This window comes from Anas platyrhynchos, chromosome 1 (genome assembly GCF_047663525.1).
Source record: "Anas platyrhynchos isolate ZD024472 breed Pekin duck chromosome 1, IASCAAS_PekinDuck_T2T, whole genome shotgun sequence".
NCBI classification, from domain to species: domain Eukaryota; kingdom Metazoa; phylum Chordata; class Aves; order Anseriformes; family Anatidae; genus Anas; species Anas platyrhynchos.
The window spans coordinates 206,746,471-206,765,979 of NC_092587.1; the positions used below are offsets into that span (position 1 = coordinate 206,746,471).

At 53.8% G+C, this 19,509-nt stretch overlaps 3 protein-coding genes across 8 annotated transcripts; 1 reads left to right on the forward strand and 2 right to left on the reverse strand.

The window, feature by feature from the left end:
- Positions 1 to 397: 397 nt before the first annotated feature.
- Positions 398 to 5,928, reverse strand: LOC119716872 (erythroblast NAD(P)(+)--arginine ADP-ribosyltransferase-like). Of its 3 annotated transcripts, none has more exons than XM_072032979.1 (4): positions 5,774 to 5,928; positions 4,579 to 5,511; positions 4,114 to 4,152; positions 398 to 4,026 (listed from the first exon to the last, which is right to left on the reverse strand). In XM_072032979.1, exons 2-4 carry the CDS (start codon positions 5,360 to 5,362, stop codon positions 3,944 to 3,946), a joined length of 906 nt encoding a protein of 301 aa, XP_071889080.1. In that variant the 5' UTR covers positions 5,363 to 5,511; positions 5,774 to 5,928; the 3' UTR covers positions 398 to 3,943. The 3 variants fall into 3 exon arrangements, with proteins under 3 accessions (XP_071889080.1, XP_038034756.2, XP_038034751.2); XM_038178828.2 differs by having other exon boundaries at positions 4,579 to 5,482; positions 5,774 to 5,927; XM_038178823.2 differs by lacking the exon at positions 4,114 to 4,152.
- LOC140001397 (uncharacterized) lies at positions 5,892 to 14,424 on the forward strand. Its single transcript, XM_072032974.1, has 2 exons — positions 5,892 to 5,984; positions 8,238 to 14,424. Exon 2 carries the CDS (start codon positions 12,620 to 12,622, stop codon positions 13,997 to 13,999), a length of 1,380 nt encoding a protein of 459 aa, XP_071889075.1. The 5' UTR covers positions 5,892 to 5,984; positions 8,238 to 12,619; the 3' UTR covers positions 14,000 to 14,424.
- Positions 14,425 to 16,492: 2,068 nt separating this feature from the next.
- Positions 16,493 to 19,289, reverse strand: LOC119716856 (erythroblast NAD(P)(+)--arginine ADP-ribosyltransferase-like). 4 transcript variants are annotated; one of them, XM_072032977.1, is made up of 4 exons: positions 19,158 to 19,289; positions 17,960 to 18,863; positions 17,565 to 17,603; positions 16,493 to 17,478 (listed from the first exon to the last, which is right to left on the reverse strand). In XM_072032977.1, exons 2-4 carry the CDS (start codon positions 18,744 to 18,746, stop codon positions 17,396 to 17,398), a joined length of 909 nt encoding a protein of 302 aa, XP_071889078.1. In that variant the 5' UTR covers positions 18,747 to 18,863; positions 19,158 to 19,289; the 3' UTR covers positions 16,493 to 17,395. The 4 variants fall into 4 exon arrangements, with proteins under 4 accessions (XP_071889078.1, XP_071889077.1, XP_071889076.1 ...); XM_072032976.1 differs by having other exon boundaries at positions 17,960 to 18,866; positions 19,158 to 19,286; XM_072032975.1 differs by having other exon boundaries at positions 17,960 to 18,895; positions 19,158 to 19,257.
- Between the last annotated feature and the right edge of the window lie 220 nt (positions 19,290 to 19,509).

Sequence of the window (19,509 nt, forward strand, 5' to 3'; positions counted from 1 at the left end):
CGGCGCCGGGCCTAGGGCCGGCTGCGGGACTGGTGGCGACAGTGCCCGGAGGGGCCGGGGGCAGTGGCAGCCCCAAAGGGAGGAGAGGTGGCCCTGGCTTTGTGTAGAAGTGGCCCAGTGGTGTCTGGGTTGACCTGGCCCCAGGCAGCTCCCTGTCCTCATCTTCCCAAGCTGCTTAGGAGCAGAGGGAGCAGCTCCGAGCCCAGAAGTGGCCCAGCTCCATGCAGGGGGTGAGCCCTCACCCAGGGGGGCCTCCACAGTGCTGGGGACATGGCAGCGAGCAGGGGCTGTGTGCTGGTATTGCCGTGCTGGGCAGCTGAACTCCACCACAACCACTCTCTCACTCCCCCTTCTTAGAAGAGGAGGGAAAGAAGTAAAGGAAAGAACAACTTGCAGGTTGAGATAGAGATAATTTAATTAAAAGGAAAAATGATTATTAAGGAATGATTATTATTATTACTAAAACACTTTAAGTAAAGGGAAAAAAAGGGGAAAAGGGTTGGGAAAAGGGTGGCGGGGGGAACACAAAACAACTCAAGAAAGCAAAACAAGTAGAGGCTGTGTGGAAGTACAGAGGACAGAAATTACTCTCTACTTCCCACAAATGAGCGGTGCTTGACCACGTCCATGAAGCAGGGCCTCAACGCACGGAGCCGGTGTTCGGGAGGAGGACCGATGTTTTCCCAACGAGAGCCCACCCCTCCCCTCTTCTTCCTGTTCCCACCTTTTATTGCTGAGTGTGACACCACATGGTATGGAATATCCCTTTGGTTGGTTTAGGTCAGCTGCGTGGTAATGTTCCTTTTTCACTTTTTCCCGCCCCCTAGGAGGGTTAGAGAGAGGCCCGATGCTGTGCCAGCACTGCTCAGCAGCAGACACAACCCTGCTGTGATCCAGAATCCCAGAATCACGGAAATGGAGGGGTTGGAGGTGACCTCAGGAGATCATCGGGTCCAACCCCCTGCCAAACAGTTACCTAGAGCAGGCTGCCCGGGTAGGCGTCCAGACAGGGACCGGCCTTGAGCATCCCCAGAGAAGGAGACCCCAAAGCCTCCCCGGGCAGCCTGTCCCAGTGCTCCGTCACCCTCACCATGAAGAAGTTCTTTCGCGTGTTGGTGCGTAACTGCCTGGGCTCCATTTTGTGGCCACTGCCCCTTGTCCTGTCCCCACAAACCACTGAAAGAGGTTGGCCAAATCCCTCTGCCTCCCACCCCTCAGGTATTTTTACACACTGAGGAGATCCCCTCTCAGTCCTCTCTTCTCCAGGCTGCACAGCCCCAGGTCTCTCAGCCTCTCCTCACAGGGAAGATGCTCCAGGCCCCGTCTCATCCTTGTGGCCCTCCGCTGGACTCTTTCCAGGAGATCCCTGTCTTTCTTGTACCGGGGAGCCCAGAACTGGACCCAGTGCTCCAGGTGAGGCCTGACCAGGGCATTATACCGTGAGGCCCTGGCATTGTTCCATACTGACACGAATCAGATGAACATATCTCACATGGGTAAGTGGTGCAAAGCCAGGTGCCTCCGTCCAGGCTCGCAGCATACACCCGAGGTTGGAGCAGTGCTGGCTGGCCGGGGAGAAAGCATCTTGGGTGTGGGATCAGGCTGTGGTGCCAAATCACCCCCAAAGCCCATCACAAAGCAATTTTGGCCACTGCAGAGCCATTGAGGGGAAGGCTGTCCCTCACCAGGAGCACCACGCTCAGAGAAGAAGCAGACGCAAGCCCTCAGGAACTGGGATCTCCTTTAATTCCCCGCCAGCGAAGCGTGGCATGACACTGTTCTAAAATGACGGCTTTTAACACCAGGAAAACCCACGAGCCCACATCGCCAAGCTCCTGGCATCCCATGGCACGCTTTGGAGGGCGATGCTGGCTGGTCCAAGTGGGGAACCCACTGGGACGAGACCCAGCCAGGCACTTCCCCTACAAAAAGGGTTTGAGGTCCCGACCCCAAACACCTCCCCGGGCTGGCGTCACCTTCGTGCCCAAGGGATGTCCTGGGGTCCACCCCAGCCCCAGCTGCAGCCCCTGCCATGACCTGCCTGGGGTCCTCCACCCTAAAAAACAGCTTTGGGACTGATCCTTCCACACACTGACCCCAATCACCCCAACCAGCCCTAGCCAGTGGAGCACAGATCCCTGCACGCCCCCATGGACCCATCCCAAAGGGTTGCTGCCCCAACCCCCCTGGAATTTACATCCCCATGCACATGCTGGGTCCTGGACCCTCTCCAGCCCCCTCCCCCAAAGGACACGGGGCCCCTCTGCCAGCACACCCCACATGCCTGTGTGCCCTCTGCCTGCACAGGCAGCATGCCCCCCCCAATAAAAAGGGGTCCCCCAAACATCAGGTACATCCCCTGGGCCAGCTGTGAGGAAGGGAAAGGTGCCGGGGGGGCACCCGTGAACCCCATTGTCATTACAAACACCCATAAGTCAGGGGAGAGCCTATATTTGGGGGATTTTGTGGCTTTCACACCCCCCAGCTGAAGGCAATCTGGGGTAGTAGGTTGAAGATAGTAGGGAAAATCCTCCCAGTGGTTTGTTCAAGGATGGGATTGTTTGAGGGCTCCTCAGAGAAAGTAATGATCCCAATCCCCCGTCCGGAATCTTCTTCTTGCATCCCCCCAGGGATAACTGCACCTGCTGCTTCCCTAAAGAGCCTGTACACCAATGCATGGAGCATGGGAAATAAACAGGAGGAGCTCGAGATCTGTGTTGGGTCGGGGGCCACGATCTTGGTGTGATCACTGAGACGTGGTGGGACAGCTCGCACGGCTGGAAGGCAGTCACAGAGGGCTATGAACTCTTTAGGAAAGACAGGCTGGGGAAGAGTTGCCCTTTATGTGAGGGAGCAATTAGAGTGCACCCAGCTCCAGCTGGGGGAGGGTGAAGGACAGGAGGAGAGCTTGTGGGTGAGGATTAAGGGGTGGGCTGGTATGGGGGAAACTGTTGTGGGGGTGTGCTACAGGTCACCAGATCAGGAGGAGGAGGAGGTCGATGGGGGATACTACGAGCAGCTGGAAGTAGCCTTGTGATCCCGGGTGCTGGTTCTCATGGGGTCCTCAATTATCCAGGCGTCTGTTGGGTAAGTTATCTAACCCCCCCTGCCCGGAGCTGCCCCCAGCACGGCCCTTGCCGGACCCTGGCTGGCTGCGGAGCGGGGGGCTCTCACCCTGCCCACCCCCAGGTCGGTAGGCTGCTGTGGGGGCTCTTTGCCCAGCCCCAGGGCATCGGCCCTGCTCTGACGGACACAGCCCCGCTGCGGGGCTCCTGGTGCCCCTGGCCCTCCAGCACCTGCCCACAGCAGGTTGTGGGGCAGCAGGGATTCATTAAAGCGCATTGAGGCTGCCTGGTGTCACCTGTGTGCTGGGGGGGCAGGGGACACCCGCGGGGTGAGGAGGAAGGCGAGGTGCCCACGGTGCCGCCAGAGCTGGCTGAGTGCCCTGCGCTGCTCCGTGGGGCAGCCCCCGTCCGTCCCACCTGCAGAGCCCGAATCTGGGCACTGGGGGCTGAGGTGCCAGCCAAATCCCTGCTCCTGAGCCGCCGTGGAGGCTCCCCAGGGAGGAGGAGCCCCCAGTGCTCCCCATGCCCCCTCGCAGGAGCCGGGGCAGCGCTCTCTGGGGTTCTCCGGGAGGGAGCTGGAGAAGACCCCCGGCTGCCACCCATGCAAAGTGCCCCCACTGTGGGGAGCCGCAGGAACCCTCCTCGATGCCTCCATCCTCCAGCAGTGCTTTGATTTCTCTGCAAAAGCCAGGAAAAGGCTTCCTCCAGCCTCTGCTGGTGTTCTAGGGCCACCGGAGCATCCTGGGGCCGGTGGCACCGCTCCTGCTGGAGCAGAAAGCGTCCGGCAGAGGAAAGCGTAATCCCACAGTGTCCATTAAATGTGTTCTCACGTTTCTGCCCCGTTTTCCTTGCGGAGGTGCAGCAGCAGCATAGCTGGGTTAGAGGTGTCCCACGGCTGCCAGGGCTGTGGCTGCCAAGAGGAGACTCCAGAGGTGTGGGGGTTCCCTGGGACTGCTCGTGCCTGGGGGGGGGAACAGGGAGTTAATGACTGCCGGAGGGTGCCAGCACGGTGCTGGCCGTGGGAAGGGGCTGGGGGCTTGCCTCTTAACTGCACTGAAGACACACGGCTGGGCCTTGCACCTTTTCTCTGCCAAAGAGACCAACAACATCTGTGCACCGCCCCGCTCTGTGCCCCTCACCCCACCCTGGCCGTGCCACAGAGGGCCCCCACTGCAAACCCCAAGGGAGAGCAGCTGGGAGCGTGCAGGGATGCGCAGGGAAGACCTGGTCTGACGGCGAGCTCCCCACCTCCCCGAGCTCCCCAAGCTCCCCGAGCTCCCCAGCTCCCCGAGCTCCCCAAGCTCCCCGAGCTCCCCACCTCCCCAAGCTCCCCACCCGGAGGTCTTGCCTTCACCACGAGGCTCCCCTTCCCCTCACAGAGCTGGTGGCACGGGGCCCCCGTTCCTCTGCAGCCATGGCTGGAGGAGCGCGGGGAGCACGGTGGCGCCTGCCCAGGGCTGTGCCCTGTCCCCAGCCATCTCCCGGGGGCATCCACCCTGCTGGCTGCCCTTACCATTCAGCAGTGCACAGCTGTAGTTGCTGTGCGTGGAATGGGAGTCGAGATGGATGTCGGTTCCTTTTGTGTGATGGATGACATTGGTGACCTTGAAGACCTCATAGGGTGGGACGAGGACTTCCTTTTGTTTTGGGTCGAAGGAGAAGTTCTCAATGGAGACACCGTAGCAGGTGTTCACAACGAAGAAGGTGTCATTGCCAAAGGACCGAGCAACCTTCGTCTCGAGGGAGGTGGAGGTGAACTGGCCAAAGCGGACGGTCTCCTCGAGCTGGGCCATAAAGCGGGTGCCTTTGATGCCGCGGTAGACCCTGTTGCATTTGGGCCTCTGGGTCTTCTGCAGGGTGTGCACAGCCTCGGTCAGGAGGAAATGCAGCGTCTTGAAGGGGAAGGATTCCAGGTAGTGCTCAGGGGAGCGCCCACCCTTATGCGTAGCTGCGTTGAGCTGGTTGGACAGGTCTCCCTTGTCAGTGTACGCCAGCACGGCCACCGCCTGCTCCTGCGGCAGCACCTGCGGGTTGGAGTTGCCCCACTGCTTCTGCCAGTGCTCGGCTGCTCTTCTCCAGGTGTCTTTATACACCTTGTTTCGGAACTCAGTGCGGTTCACTGTTTTCAGCTTCTCCTCCATCATGCGGCTGCAGTCCTGGTACTGGTCATCAAAGGAGTACGGGGCCATGTCCATCACCTTCTCTGTGATAGCACGGACATCTCGCCTGCTGCAAGTGGCTGCGGTGCCAAACAGGGTGCTGGCCAGCAGCACCCAGCCCAGGCCGAGGTGCTCCATGTGCAGGAAGCTCCGGGGGTCCAGCCACGAGCGGGGATGCCCCAGGCAGCGCAGGACCCGGTCCTCTGCAACCGGCTGAGCTCAGCCGCTGAGTGCAGCAGTACAGGGCACGGGCGTCTGCTAGGGGGAGAGCGCAGGGTCGGAGAAGGCTGCAGGGAGAAGCGGAGCAGAGGCATCAGGGGCACCTCCAAAGCCGCCCATGGCCCCCCTGGCACCAGAGGGAAGCACCCGCAGTGTGTGTCCCCAGCCACGGCCACCTGGGTCTTCCCCACCCCGATACCGGCCCGGACTCCAGCCCAACTACTTGCATCAAACACCGCAGACACCTGGGTTCCCCCGTGCAGCCCCGACATCCTCTGAGGCCGCAGCATTTGTGCCAGGAGGAGCCCTGGTGCTGCAGTGAGATGTTACCTCTGCTCTGTTGCATGCAGGACCCACGGCTCGGCGCTGCTGCAGGGTGCGTGGAGCCCCAGACAGTTTGTTTGCCAGCCCCCCATGACCACCCAGTTCCTGCTGGGCTGTTGCAAAAGGCTGCCGGGAAACCAACAGGAAATCGCCTTTTAGCAGTTTCCCACGCTCTAGTGCACGCTTGTGTGGGTCCCAGTCGCTTGGGTGCTGAGAGGTGAGGCGCAGGCTCTGCAGCCCTCAGTGCAGAGGGGCTCCTGCAGGATTAGACACTGGCTTGTCCTGGTTTTGTCTGGGATCGAGTTGCTTTTCATCACCGTAGCTGGTGTGGGGCTTTGGTTTTAGGATGAGAATGGTGCTGATAACACACTGCTGGCTTAGATGCTGCTGAGCAGTGCTGACACAGAGCCAAGGACTTCTGTGCTGCTCACACTGTGGTGGGGTTGGCTGAGGGGCTGCCATTGCTCAGGGACAGGCTGGGCATGGGTCAGAGGGTGGTGAGCAATCGTTTTGTGCATCACTTTCTTCAGTTTTCTTGTTTGCTCATTTTCTGTCTTTCTTTCTCATTAAACTGTCTTTCTCTCAGCCTGCCAGTCTGTACACTTTTCCTCTTGTCAGCTCTCCCCTTCCCCCGGTGGGGAGGTGGCTGAGGAGGTGGCTGTGCGGTGCTGAGCTCTCTGCTGCATTCCACCACAGCGCTGCTTTTAGCACCTAGTGTGAGGCCGGAAGGTACCTGAGATACTGTGAGAGATCAGCAGACCTGAGCAGACAATGCTCGATGGGACAAACTGGTTTAGAATTTGTGCTCATGGTGCGTTTGTTTAGCAGCCCCCGGTTGCAATGCTGATTTATTTGCTCTCCAGGTTGCCTTGTGTAAGCCCTCTCCTGCTGCGTATGCTCCCTGTGCTGCCATCAGCACCTCCGAGGGCTGCTTGAAGGCTGCTGGGGGCAGCTGGCTGTGCCTTACCCAGCCTGGTGTGCGTGGGGTGTGCGGCTGCATTCACCAGCAAACTTTAGGTTTAGGCACCAACCAGCCAGCAGCAGGGGTTTTGGGCTCGGCTAGGGCATCAGGCGTACAGGGGGTCTGTACTGGTGCCCCCAGGGGGTCTGTGGATGAAGGGTGAGTGCATGAGCCCCCAGCTCACACGGGGAAGGTGCTTCCCTTGGCTGCAGACCATAGCTGATATGGTGCTGTGTTTGGGATTTAGGATGAGACTACTCTTGATATCACACTGATGTTTTAATTGTTGCAGAGCAGTGCTCACAGTAAGCCAAGGACGTCTCAGCTTCCCGCTCTGTCCTGCCAGCGGGCAGGCTGGGGGTGCAGAAGGAGCTGGGAGGGGACAGGCCCAGGACAGCTAACCCCAACTGGCCAAAGGGGTATTCCACACCATGTGGGGTCATGATGAACAATATATAGGGGTGGCTAGCTGGGGTGGGGGCGCAGGCTACCAGGGATAAGCTGGGCATCCGTCAGCAGGTGGTGAGCAATTGCATTGTGCATCGCTTGCTTTGTACGTGTTATTATTCTTACTACCATTTTGATTGTTCTTCTTATTTTTTATTTTCTGTCGTATTAAACTGTCTTTATCTCAACTCACAAGCTTTTACTTTTTTTTTTTTCTTTTTTTTTTTTGTTTTTCTCGATTCTCTCCCCCATCCCACTGTGGGGAGGAAGAGCGTCTGTGTGGTGCTGGTTAAACCACAACAGTTCTTTTGACACCCAACGTGGGGCCCGAAGAGCTGAGATAGTGACAGATGTGATGAGAGCATGTTAAAAGAAAATTATTGAAACCATTATATCAGCTTAATAGTGCTGTTTTGTTTGTTTGTTTGTTTGTTTTTGTTTTGTTTTGTTTTGTTTTGATCTGAGGTCTGCTGTGCCTGTTTTCTGAATTCCGTTATATAACACATTACTTACTGTATGTGTTCCCTGTTGTGCTGTTTATTGTTCTGGGGGGCTGGTTTAAGGTTAGTTTGCTGCTTACTGTGTAGCACTGGCTTATGGTATGATAGAATTACTGGTCATGGGACTGATAGGTACCTTAAAGGATGAGACTACAGGTACCTTAAAGGAGGCTGTAGCGAGGTGGGGGTTGGTCTGTTCTCCCATGTGCCTGGTGACAGGACGAGGGGGAATGGGCTAAAGTTGTGCCAGGGGAGGTTTGGGTTGGATATTAGGAAGAACTTCTTTACTGAGAGGGTTGTGAGGCATTGGGATGGGCTGCCCAGCGTTCAGTCCCCATCCCTGGAGGTCTTTAAAAGACATTTAGGTGTAGAGCTCAGTGATATGGGATAGTGGAGGACTGGTTAGTGTTAGGTCAGAGGTTGGGCTGGGTGATCTTCCAACCTAGATGGTTCTGGGATTCTGTAATCTGGTATTTGTACTCAGCATTGCCATCACTTCCATACTTTGGAAACCATATCTCAGAAACTAGTACTAATTACGTCATTTACCTTTTCTTTTCAGGGATACAGTCTGTGAAGGGGACAAGGGAAGATGTTTTCCCCACCTGTTCACTCCCCCTTTCTCCTTCACCTGCCCTTTCTCCCCCAGGCTACTTACAGTAGCTCCTCAAAATCTGAATGTCCTTGGGATGTTCCGACCAGCATGTTCTTATTGTAATGTCTCCTGAATGCACTTCAGGTTTTGTTTAAGGTTAAACAACTACTTAGGAATGCCACCCAGACCCCTGTCCCGAGGCAGGATGGTTATGAGTGGCAGGGAGTGTGGCAAGGATGTGGTCTGGCTGGGACGTTAACTTCCCCTGCAGCAGCCCAAGCAGTGCTGTGCTCTGCACTTGGAGCTGGAACAGCAGTGGGATCACACCAGGGTTGTGTCTGCTGCTGAGCAGTGCTGGCACAGCATCGGGCCTCTCTCTAACCCTCCTAGGGGGTGGGCAAAAAATGAGAAGAAAAACATCCCCAGGGCAGCTGACCTAAACCAAAAAAAGGGATGTTCCATACCATGTGGTGTCACACTCAGCAATAAAAGGTGGGAACAGGAAGAAGAGGGGAGGGGTGGGCTCTCATTGGGAAAATGTCGGTCCTCCTCCCGAACACCAGCTCCGTGTGTTAAGGCACTGCTTCAAGGACGTCATTAATCATCGCTCATTTGTGGGAAGTAGAGAGTAATTTCTGTCCTCTGTACTTCCACATAGCCTTCAGTTGTTTTATTTCTTTGTTTTCCTCCTTTTTTTTTTCTTTTCCCTTCCCTTTTCCCCTTTCCTTTTTTTTTTTTCCTTTAGTTAAATTGTTTAGTTCATAATAATCTTTTTTTAATTATTATTATTATTTCCCTTTAATTAAGTTATCCTTATCTCAACCCGTGAGTTGTTCTTTGCTTTACTTCTCCCCCTCCTGATCTAAGGAGGGGAAGTGAGAGAGCGGTTGTGGTGTTTAGCTACCCAGCACGGTAAAACCACCACAGTCCTTTTTGGCACCCAAGGTGGGGCTCAAAGAGTTGAGATAACAATAGAATTGATCAAAGCGCGTACAACTAACACACTTACTTGCTAGTCACCATGTTCAGTGTCCTGTTAATAATGGCTTGTTTGATCATATGTCATGCAGTCCGTGTCATGGTCTCCTTTCTCCTATATATCCAGTTCGACAAAGTGCTACAATCTGTGTTCATTTTTTTGAATTCGCTGTGCTGCCAAGCACTGGCCTTGAGTTTAATCTGGCATTCAGGCCCTGCACTGCTATCATGTGGGTCTCATGGAAACTATCTTTTAGAGAATATTCAGAACTACACTGCCTTCCTTTCCTCATCTGGATACCATTTTATTAGTAATATCAGGAATGGTACTGTGAGGAATGTTTTAACAATTCGTGTCCATAAAGAACAATTCTGTTTGAATCCTGTCTGCCTCTGGGCCCTGCACTGGCAATTTAGTTCTTGAACCACAGATGCAGTGTGTCCCAGTCTCCCCCTCATTCTAGTCAATTTATCAAGTCTTCAGAAAATACTCCTCTAATTTATGAACCTGTTTGCTTTTGTTATTCCGGACTTATATTTCTAACAGTTACAGCCTTTTTTTTGTCTTCTTCGAGATTAACTTAACACTGCTATAGGTGTGACTGTCCCTGTGAATGGCTGGTGAAGAATGTTTTAATTACTCATGAAGTGTCAATAAGAAAGCTATTTGTGTTTGTATGAAGTCTTTGATATCTGGGGGTTTCAGAACAACTGATAACAACTAGTGACTGTTATGGGATACTATGCAAGCCTCTGATATCTGGCCAGGTGGCCAAGAGATTAAGAAGAAGAAAAAAGAAGCTGAAGGATGACTGGGAGACAAGACCTGCAGGGGATGTTCTATAAACTTGATGCGGTGCCAAAGGAGTACAAAGGGAAGGACAAAAAAAAAAAAACTTGGAGAGGAAGACTACGAGTCTTCAGCATGCAAGACCCCTAGAGACCCCCAGAGGGACCACCGGAGACTGATGCGCATGCTCCAGTAGGAGGGACTGGACACCGGTAGCTAATTATAATAACCTGTTTTTTTAGAAGTAGTAATGAATATGTATTAGTCTAGGAGCATAAAAATCAGCCACTTGATGTAACTGGTGTGCGTCCTGGTGGAGCGGAGGCTCCCGGTGCACCCAGCGCTGTTTGCTTACCTCTATTATTTTAATAAATCCTATTTTTTATTTAATCTTATTTTGAAGATTGAGCCATTTCTAACAGTACCTTTTCCTTCTTTCACAGTGGGCTAATTACCACAGTTTGGGAGTATTTTGAACATCCATGTGTAACCCATGTATTGCTATTTCTAATTCTGAATAACAGGTTTCCTCTTCTCTCTAAGATTAGTCGATTGTTTAGAAAGCTGACCTGGGAATCTGTCCCGAAACAGTCTTGTGGTGAGTGGCAAGGTGTGTGGGACGATGTTGGCAGATCCTTGTCACGGGTGTCTCCTCCAATAGTTTTGAACTTCACCCCTGAGCAAGTGCAAAATCCTAAAAACCTGGTAGAATGTTTGAGAGTTTTATGTCCTGACCCTGATAATGCCGGAGAACGACAGCTTGCAGCATTGTGCTGGGTCCTGGCTTACTCCTATCAAACACTGTTTAACATCATCCAGCACCTTGAAGAGAGGGAGGAAGTTTCTGAGTCTGATGACCAGATAACACACGCTGTGGCTGACCCAGAGGACCAACCGACTATGGTATCAGTCGCCTCCAAAATCAAGTCAAAACAATGGAAACGGAGGTCAGCTCGTTTAGTAAGGGAAGAAGGCTCTCCTAAGAAGGAGGGAGAAGGGGAAATGGCAGGCACCTCTAAAGCAGAGCCATCACAAAAACATCAGGAAGACGAGATGAAAATCATAAAGGAATCAGAAACCACTCGATCCCTATCGCTGAGTGAGTTGTGAGAAATACGAAAGGATTATGGCCGATGCCCAGGTGAACACATCCTCACCTGGCTGCTTCGATGCCGGGATGCTGGGGCCAATAGCCAACAATTAGAAGGCAATGAAGCCAAGCAGCTGGGATCCCTCTCTAGAGAAATGGACTAAGTAATTAGGAGAGGAGCACAGGCCCTCAGCCTCTGGAGACGACTTCTGGCAGCTGTGAAAGAAAGACATCCCCATAAGGAAGATATTGTATATCACGTAGGCAAATGGACAACTATGGATAAAGGTCTCCAGCATCTGCGGGAATTAGCGGTGCGGGAGATGATTTTCAGTGATTTGGACAATGCCCAGACACCTCAAGACCCCGATGAAGTCCAGTGCACAACATCCATGTGGCGTAAATTTGTGCGGAGTGCACCATCAGCACATGCCAGTACCCTGGCAGTAATTAACTGGGATGAGGGGATGGGACCAACAGTGTGTAATCTGTCCTGACAGCTTCAAAAATATGAAGACAACCTCTCTGCTCTGCTACAGTCCTGTGTCTCAGCTGTGGAGAAACTGTCTGAAAGACTTGACCACATCGTAGAACGAGCATATTCCCCATATTCCCCCTCATCTAGACGGAGTGATGCTTCAGCCACTAAGAATCAGCATTTGCCTGCTCAAGAGAGAGAGTACCCAAGACGCACACCACGTGGCACCTTTTGGTTTTATTTGAGTGACCGTGGGGAGGATATGAGGAAATGGGATGGTGTACCTACCTCAACCCCAGCTGCTCGGGTACGTGAACTGAAAGGAAATACAGCAGCAAGAAGAGGGGCTCCTAAGGGCTTTTGGCATAGCTGCTTTGAGCACAGAGAAGATTAGGCAGCTGTCTACCCTGCCTGGCCTTTCAGAAGACCCTTCTGTTGTAGGATTGTTGAAGGTTGAAGAACAACAGATACCAATTGCTACTACAACGGTGCACCGACAGCAATATCGCACCAACCGAGACTCCCTGATTCCCATCCATGAGTTGGTTCACCGACTGGAGAGTCAGGGAGTGATCAGCAAGACTCACTCACCCTTTAATAGTCCTATATGGCCAGTACGAAAGTCTAATGGCGAGTGGAGGCTAACAGTGGGCTATCAAGGCCTGAGTGAAGTCCCGCCACCACTGAGTGCTGCAGTGCCGGACATGCTGGAACTCCAGTACGAACTAGAGTCAAAGGCAGCCAAGTGGTACGCCACAACTGATATTGCTAATGCATTTTTCTCCATCCTTTTGGCAGCAGCATAGAGGCCACAGTTCGCTTTCCCTTGGAGGGGCATCCTATACACCTGGAATCGGCTGCCCCAGGGGTGGAAACACAGCCCTACCATTTGCCATGGACTGATCCAGTCTGCACTGGAACAAAGGGGAGCTCCTGAACACCTGCAGTACATTGATGACATCCTCGTGTGGGGCAACACAGCAGAAGAATTTTTTGAGAAAGGGAAGAAAGTAATGCAAATTCTCCTGAAAGCTGGTTTTGCCATTAAACAGAGTAAGGTCATGGGGCCTGCACAGGAAATCCAGTTCTTGGGGGTAAAATGGCAGGATGGATGTCGCCATATTCCGATGGATGTGATCAATAAAACAACGGCAATGTCTCCGCCAACTAGCAAAAAAGAAACGCAAGCTTTCCTAGGCCTTGTGGGATTTTGGAGAATGCATGTGCCAGGCTATAGTCAGCTTGTGAGTCCTCTATATCGAGTGACTCAAAAGAGAAACTATTTTGAGTGGGGCCCCGAGCAACAACAGGCCTTTGAACAACTCAAACAAGAAATTGCTCGTTCAGTAGACCTTGGGCATGTCCATTCTGGACCATCTGTGCAAAACATACTGTACACTGGAGCTGGGGAGCATGGTCTCACCTGGAGCCTCTGGCAGAAAACACCAGAAGAAATTCGAGGTCAACCTCTGGGTTTCTGGAGCCGTGGCTACCGAGGATCAGAAGCCAATTACACCCCAACTGAAAAAGAGATACTCACAGCATATGAGGGTGTTCGAGCTGCTTCAGAAGTTGTGGGTACAGAGGCACAGCTCCTCTTGGCACCGCGGTTACCTGTGTTACATTGGATGTTCAAAGAGAAAATTCCCACTACACACCATGCAACTGATGCTACATGGAGTAAGTGGATAGTGTTAATTACACAGCAGGCTCGAATGGGAAAACCTAATCGCCCAGTAATCCTGGAAGAGATTATAGACTGGCCGGAAGGCAGAGATTTCAGAGTGCCAACAGAAGAGGTAAACCGTGCTGAAGAGGCTCCACCATACAATGAGTTGCCAGAAGACAGAAAGCGGTATGCGTTGTTTACTGACGGATCCTGCTGTGTGGTAGGGAGCCATTGGAAGTGGAAAGCTGCTGTGTGGAGTCCCACACGACGCATTGTGGAGGCCATGGAAGGGGAAGGTGAGTCGAGTCAGTATGCAGAAGTAAAAGCCATACAACTAGCCCTAGAGATCGCCAAAAGAGAAAAATGGCCAGTATTGTATCTTTATACTGACTCATGGATGGTGGCAAATGCTCTGTGGGGGTGGCTGCAGCAATGGAAAGAGAGCAACTGGCAGCGCAGAGGGAAACCTATCTGGGCTGCTACCCTGTGGCAAGATATTGCTGCCCGGGTAGGAAACCTGGATGTTAAAGTACGTCATGTAGATGCCCGCATGCCCAAGAGTTGCGCTACTGAAGAACATCGGAACAATGAAGAAGTGGATCGAGCTTCGAAAATTGAAGTGGCTCAGGTGGACCTAGACTGGGAACGTAAGGGTGAGCTGTTTGTAGCTCGATGGGCCCATGAAACATCAGGACATCTGGGGAGGGATGCCACTTACAGGTAGGCTCGTGATCAACGGGTGGACTTGACCATTGAGGCCATCACACAGGTTACCCATGAGTGTGACACCTGTGCTGCAATCAAGAAAGCCATGAGGGTAAAATCTCCCTGGAACAGGGGGAGGTGGACAGGGTTTCGATATGGTGAGGCCTTGCAAATTGACTACATCGGACCACTCCCAAAAACCCGCAAATGGTACATACTCACCATGGTAGAAGCAACTACTGGGTGGCTGGAAACATACCCTGTAAACCACGACACGGCCCGAAACACTGTCTTGGGCCTGGAAAGACAAGTATTGTGGCGTCATGGTACACCAGAGAGAACTGAGTCTGACATTGTGAGTCATTTCCGAAACAATCTTGTTACCTCCTGGGCAAAGAAGCATGGTGTTGAGTGGGTGTACCACATCCCTTATCACCCACAAGCTTCTGGGAAGGTTGAGAGGTACAATGGACTGTTAAAGACTGTTATAAATGGCTCAGGATTCAAAGAACAAGTCCTACGAGGAGCGGCTGAGGGAGCTGGGCTTGTTCAGCCTGGAAAAGAGGAGGCTCAGGGGCGAAAATATCGCTCCTACAGGCACCTTAAAGGAGGCTGTAGCGAGGTGGGGGTTCACACACAGACAACACAGATCACACAGAATTTCTAGGTTGGAAGAGACCGCAAGATCATCGAGTCCAACCTCTAACCTAACACTAACAGTCCCCACTAAACCATATCCCTAAGCTCTACATCTAAACGTCTTTTGAAGACTTCCAGTGATGGTGACTCCACCACCTCCCTGGGCAGCCTGTTCCACTGCCTCACAACCCTTTTAGTAAAGAAGCTCTTCCTAACATCTAACCTAAACCTCCCCTGGCGCAACGTTAGCCCATTCCCCCTCGTCCTGTCACCAGGCATGTGGGAGAACAGGCCAACAAGCCCAGCTCCTTCAGACGCTCCTCGTAGGACTTGTTCTCCAGGCCCCTCACCAGCTTCGTCGCCCTTCTCTGGACCCACTCAAGCACCTCGATGTCCTTCTTGTAGCGAGGGGCCCAAAACTGAACACAGTACTCGAGGTGCGGCCTCACCAGAGACGAGTACAGGGGGACGATCACCTCCCTAGCCCTGCTGGCCACACTGCTTCTGATACAAGCCAGGATGCCGTTGGCCTTCTTGGCCACCTGAGCACACTGCTGGCTCATATTCAGCCGACTGTCCACCATCACTCCCAGGTCCTTCTCTGCCTGGCAGCTCTCCAACCACTCATCTCCCAGCCTGTAGCTCGGCTTCAGGTTGTTGCCCCCCAGGTGCAGGACCCGGCACTTGGCCTTGTTGAACTTCATGCAGTTGACCTCAGCCCATCGGTGCAGCCTATCCAGATCCTCCTGCAGAGCCTTCCTACCCTCGAGCAGATCGACACACGCACCTAACTTGGTGTCATCTGCAAACTTACTGAGGGTGCACTCAATGCCCTCGTCCAGATCATTGATGAAGATATTAAAGAGGACCAGCCCCAGCACCGAGCCCTGGGGGACGCCACTAGTGACCGGCCTCCAACTGGACTTGGCTCCATTTACCACGACTCTTTGGGCCCGGCTATCCAGCCAGTTTCTAACCCAACGAAGCGTACACCAGTCAAAGCCACGAGCAGCCAGTTTATTATGGAGAATGTTGTGGGAAAATGAGTTAAAAGCCTCATTGAAGTCAAGGTAAACCGTATCCACAGCCTTTCCCTCGTCCACCCAGCGCGACACTTTGTCATAGAAGGAGATCAGGTTCGTCAAGCAGGATCTGCCTTCCATAACCCCATGCTGACTGGGCCTGATCGCCTGCTTGCCCTGCAAGTGCCGCATGATGACTCTCAAGAGGATCTGCTCCATGAGCTTCCCTGGTACTGAGGTCAAACTGGCAGGCCTGTAGTTCCCCGGGTCTGCCCTCCAGCCCTTCTTGTAGATGGGCGTCACGTTTGCTAGCCGCCAGTCAACTGGGACCTCCCCCGATAGCCAGGACTGCTGATAAATGATGGATAGGGGCTTGGCCAGCTGCTCTGGCAGTTCTCTCAAAGAAGAGGATCTTTTGCGTGTTGGTGCGAAACTGCCTGGGCTCCATTTTGTGGCCACTGCCCCTTGTCCTGTCCCCACAGACCACTGGTTGGCCAAAGAGGTTGGCCAAATCCCCCTGTCTCCCACCCCTCAGGTATTTATACACACTGAGGACATCCCCTCTCAGTCCTCTCTTCTCCAGGCTGCACAGCCCCAGGTCTCTCAGCCTCTCCTCACAGGGAAGATGCTCCAGGCCCCGTATCATCTTTGTGGCCCTCCGCTGGACTCTTTCCAGGAGATCCCTGTTGTTTTCATACCGGGGAGCCCAGAACTGGACCCAGTGCTTCAGGTGAGGCCTGACCAGGGCAGAGCAGAGCGGGAGGATCACCTGCCTCGACCTGCTGGCCACGCTCCTTTTAATGCCCGCCAGGATCTTGTTGGCTGTTATAAATGGCTCAGGATTCAAATTTTGATTAAATAAAAAAATAGAATTTATTAGAAGAATATAGAGGAATAGAGGTAAGCAAACAGCGCTGGGTGCACCGGGAGTCTCCTCTCCACCAGGACACACACCAGTTATATCAAGGAGCTGATTTTTATGCTCCTAGACTAATACATATTCATTACTACTTCTAAAAAAAGCAGGTTATTATAATTAGCTCCCTGGGTCCAGTCCCTCCTACTGGAGCATGCGCATCAGTCTCCTCTGGGGGTCTCTAGGGGTCTTTCATGCTGAAGGCTCGTAGTCTTCCTCTCCCCTTTGTACTCACTCGGCACCATGCCAAGTTTATAGAACGTTTTCTCCAGGTTTTGTCTCCCAGCCGTCCTTCAGCTTCTTTTTCCTTCCTCTTAATCTCTTGGCCCCCTGGCCAGATACCAAAGATCCGCATAGTATCCCATAACAGTCACTAGTTGTTATCAGTTGTTCTGAAACCCCCAGACATCAAACACAAACAGCTTTCTTATTTGATGCTTCACGAGTAATTAAAACATTCTTCCCCAGCCATTCACAGACACGTCTATAGCAGTGTTAAGTTAATCTCGAAGAAGACAGGAAAAAAGGCTGTAACTGTTAGAAACAGAAGTCCGGAATAACAAAAGCAATCAGGTTCATAAATTTGAGGAGTATTTTCTGAAGACTTGATAAATTGACTAGAATGAGGGGGAGACTGGGACACACTGCATCTGTGGTTCAAGAATTAAATTGCCAGTGCAGGGCCCAGAGGCAGACAGGATTCAAACAGAATTGTTCTTTATGGACATGAATTGTTAAAACATTCCTCACAAAAGCGTAATCCCACAGTGTCCATTAAATGTGTTCTCACGTTTCTGCTCCGTTTTCCTTGCGGAGGTGCAGCAGCAGCATAGCTGGGTTAGAGGCATCCCACGGCTGCCAGGGCTGCGGCTGCCAAGAGGAGACTCCAGAGGTGTGGGGGTTCCCTGGGACTGCTCCTGCCTGGGGGGGGGACAGGGGGTTAATGACTGCTGGAGGGTGCCAGCACGGTGCTGGCCGTGGGAAGGGGCTGGGGGCTCACCTCTTACCTGCACTGAAGACACACGGCTGGGCCTTGCACCTTTTCTCTGCCAAAGAGACCAACAACATCTGTGCACCGCGCTGCTCTGTGCCCCTCACCCCGTCCTGGCCGTGCCACAGAGGGCCCCCACCGCAAACCCCAAGGGAGAGCAGCTGGGAGCGTGCAGGGATGCACAGGGAAGACCTGGTCTGAAGGCGAGCTCCCCACCTCCCCGAGCTCCCCACACGGAGGTGTTGCCTTCACCACGAGGCTCCCCTTTCCCTCACAGAGCCGGTGGCACGGGGCCCCCGTTCCTCTGCAGCCATGGCTGCAGGAGCGCGGGGAGCACGGCGGCACCTGCCCAGGGCTGTGCCCTGTCCCCAGCCATTGCACGATGGTACCCACCCTGCTGCCTGCCCTTACCATTCAGCAGCGCACATTTGTAGTTGCTGTGCGTGGAATGGGAGTCGAGATGGATGTGGGTTCCATCTGTGTGATGGATGACATTGGTGACCTTGAAGACCTCATAGGGTGGGATGAGGACTTCCTCCTGTTCTGGGTAGAAGGAGAAGCTCCTGATGGAGACACCGTAGCAGGTGTTCACAAAGAATAAGGTGTCATTGCCAAAATCCTGGGCAATATTCTTATTGAAGGAGGCAGAGGCGAACTGGCCGAAGCGGACGGTCTCCTTGAGCTGAGCCGTAAAGCGGATGCCCTTGATGCCGCGGTAGACGCTGTTGCATTTGGGGTTCTGGGTCTTCTGCAGGGTGTGCACAGCCTCGGTCAGGAGGAAATGCAGCGTCTTGAAGGGGAAGTGTTGCAGGTAGTGCTCACGGGAGCGCCCACCCTCACGCACAAGTGTGTTGAACTGCTTGTAAAGGTGTCCCCCGTCAGTGTACGCCAGCACGGCCACCGCCTGCTCCTGCGGCAGCACCTGCGGGCGGTTGGAGTTGCCCCACTGCTTCTGCCAGTGCTCGGCTGCTCTTCTCCAGGTGTCTGCATACGTGTTGTTTTGGAACTCAGTGAGGTTCACTGTTTTCAGCTTCTCCTCCATCTCAGTTCTGCAGTCCTTGTACTGGTCATCAAAGGAGTCCCAGGCCATGTCCATCACCTTCTTTGTGATAGCACGGACATCTCGCCTGCTGCCAGTGGCTGCGGTGCCAAACACGGTGCTGGCCAGCAGCACCCAGCCCAGGCCGAGGTGCTCCATGTGCAGGAAGCCCCGGGGGTCCAGCCACGAGCGGGGATGCCCCAGGCAGCGCAGGACCCGGTCCTCTGCAACCGGCTGAGCTCAGCCGCTGAGTGCAGCAGTACAGGGCACGGGCGTCTGCTAGGGGGAGAGCGCAGGGTCAGAGAAGGCTGCAGGGAGAAGCGGAGCAGATGCATCGGGGGCACCTCCAAAGCCGCCCATGGCCCCCCTGGCACCAGAGGGAAGCACCCCCAGTGTGTGTCCCCAGCCAGGGCCACCTGGGTCTTCCCCACCCCGATACCGGCCCGGACTCCAGCCCAACTACTTGCATCAAACACCGCAGACACCTGGGCTCCCCCGTGCAGCCCCGACATCCTCTGAGGCCGCAGCATTTGTGCCAGGAGGAGCCCTGGTGCTGCAGTGAGATGTTACCTCTGCTCTGTTGCATGCAGGACCCACGGCTCGGCGCTGCTGCAGGGTGCGTGGAGCTGGCTGCTCTGCCTTTTTATAGCACCCCCCAGACAGTTTGTGTGCCAGCCCCCCATGACCACCCAGTTGCTGCTGGGCTGCTGCAAAAGGCTGCAGGGAAACCAACAGGAAATCGCCTTTTATCAGTTGCCCATGCTCTAGGGCGTGTGTGGGTCCCAGTCCCTTGGGTGCTGAGAGGTGAGGCGCAGGCTCTGCAGCCCTCAGTGCAGAGGGGCTCCTGCAGGAGCGGACACTGGCTTGTCCTGGTTTTGGCTGGGATCGAGTTGCTTTTCATCACCGTAGCTGGTGTGGGGCT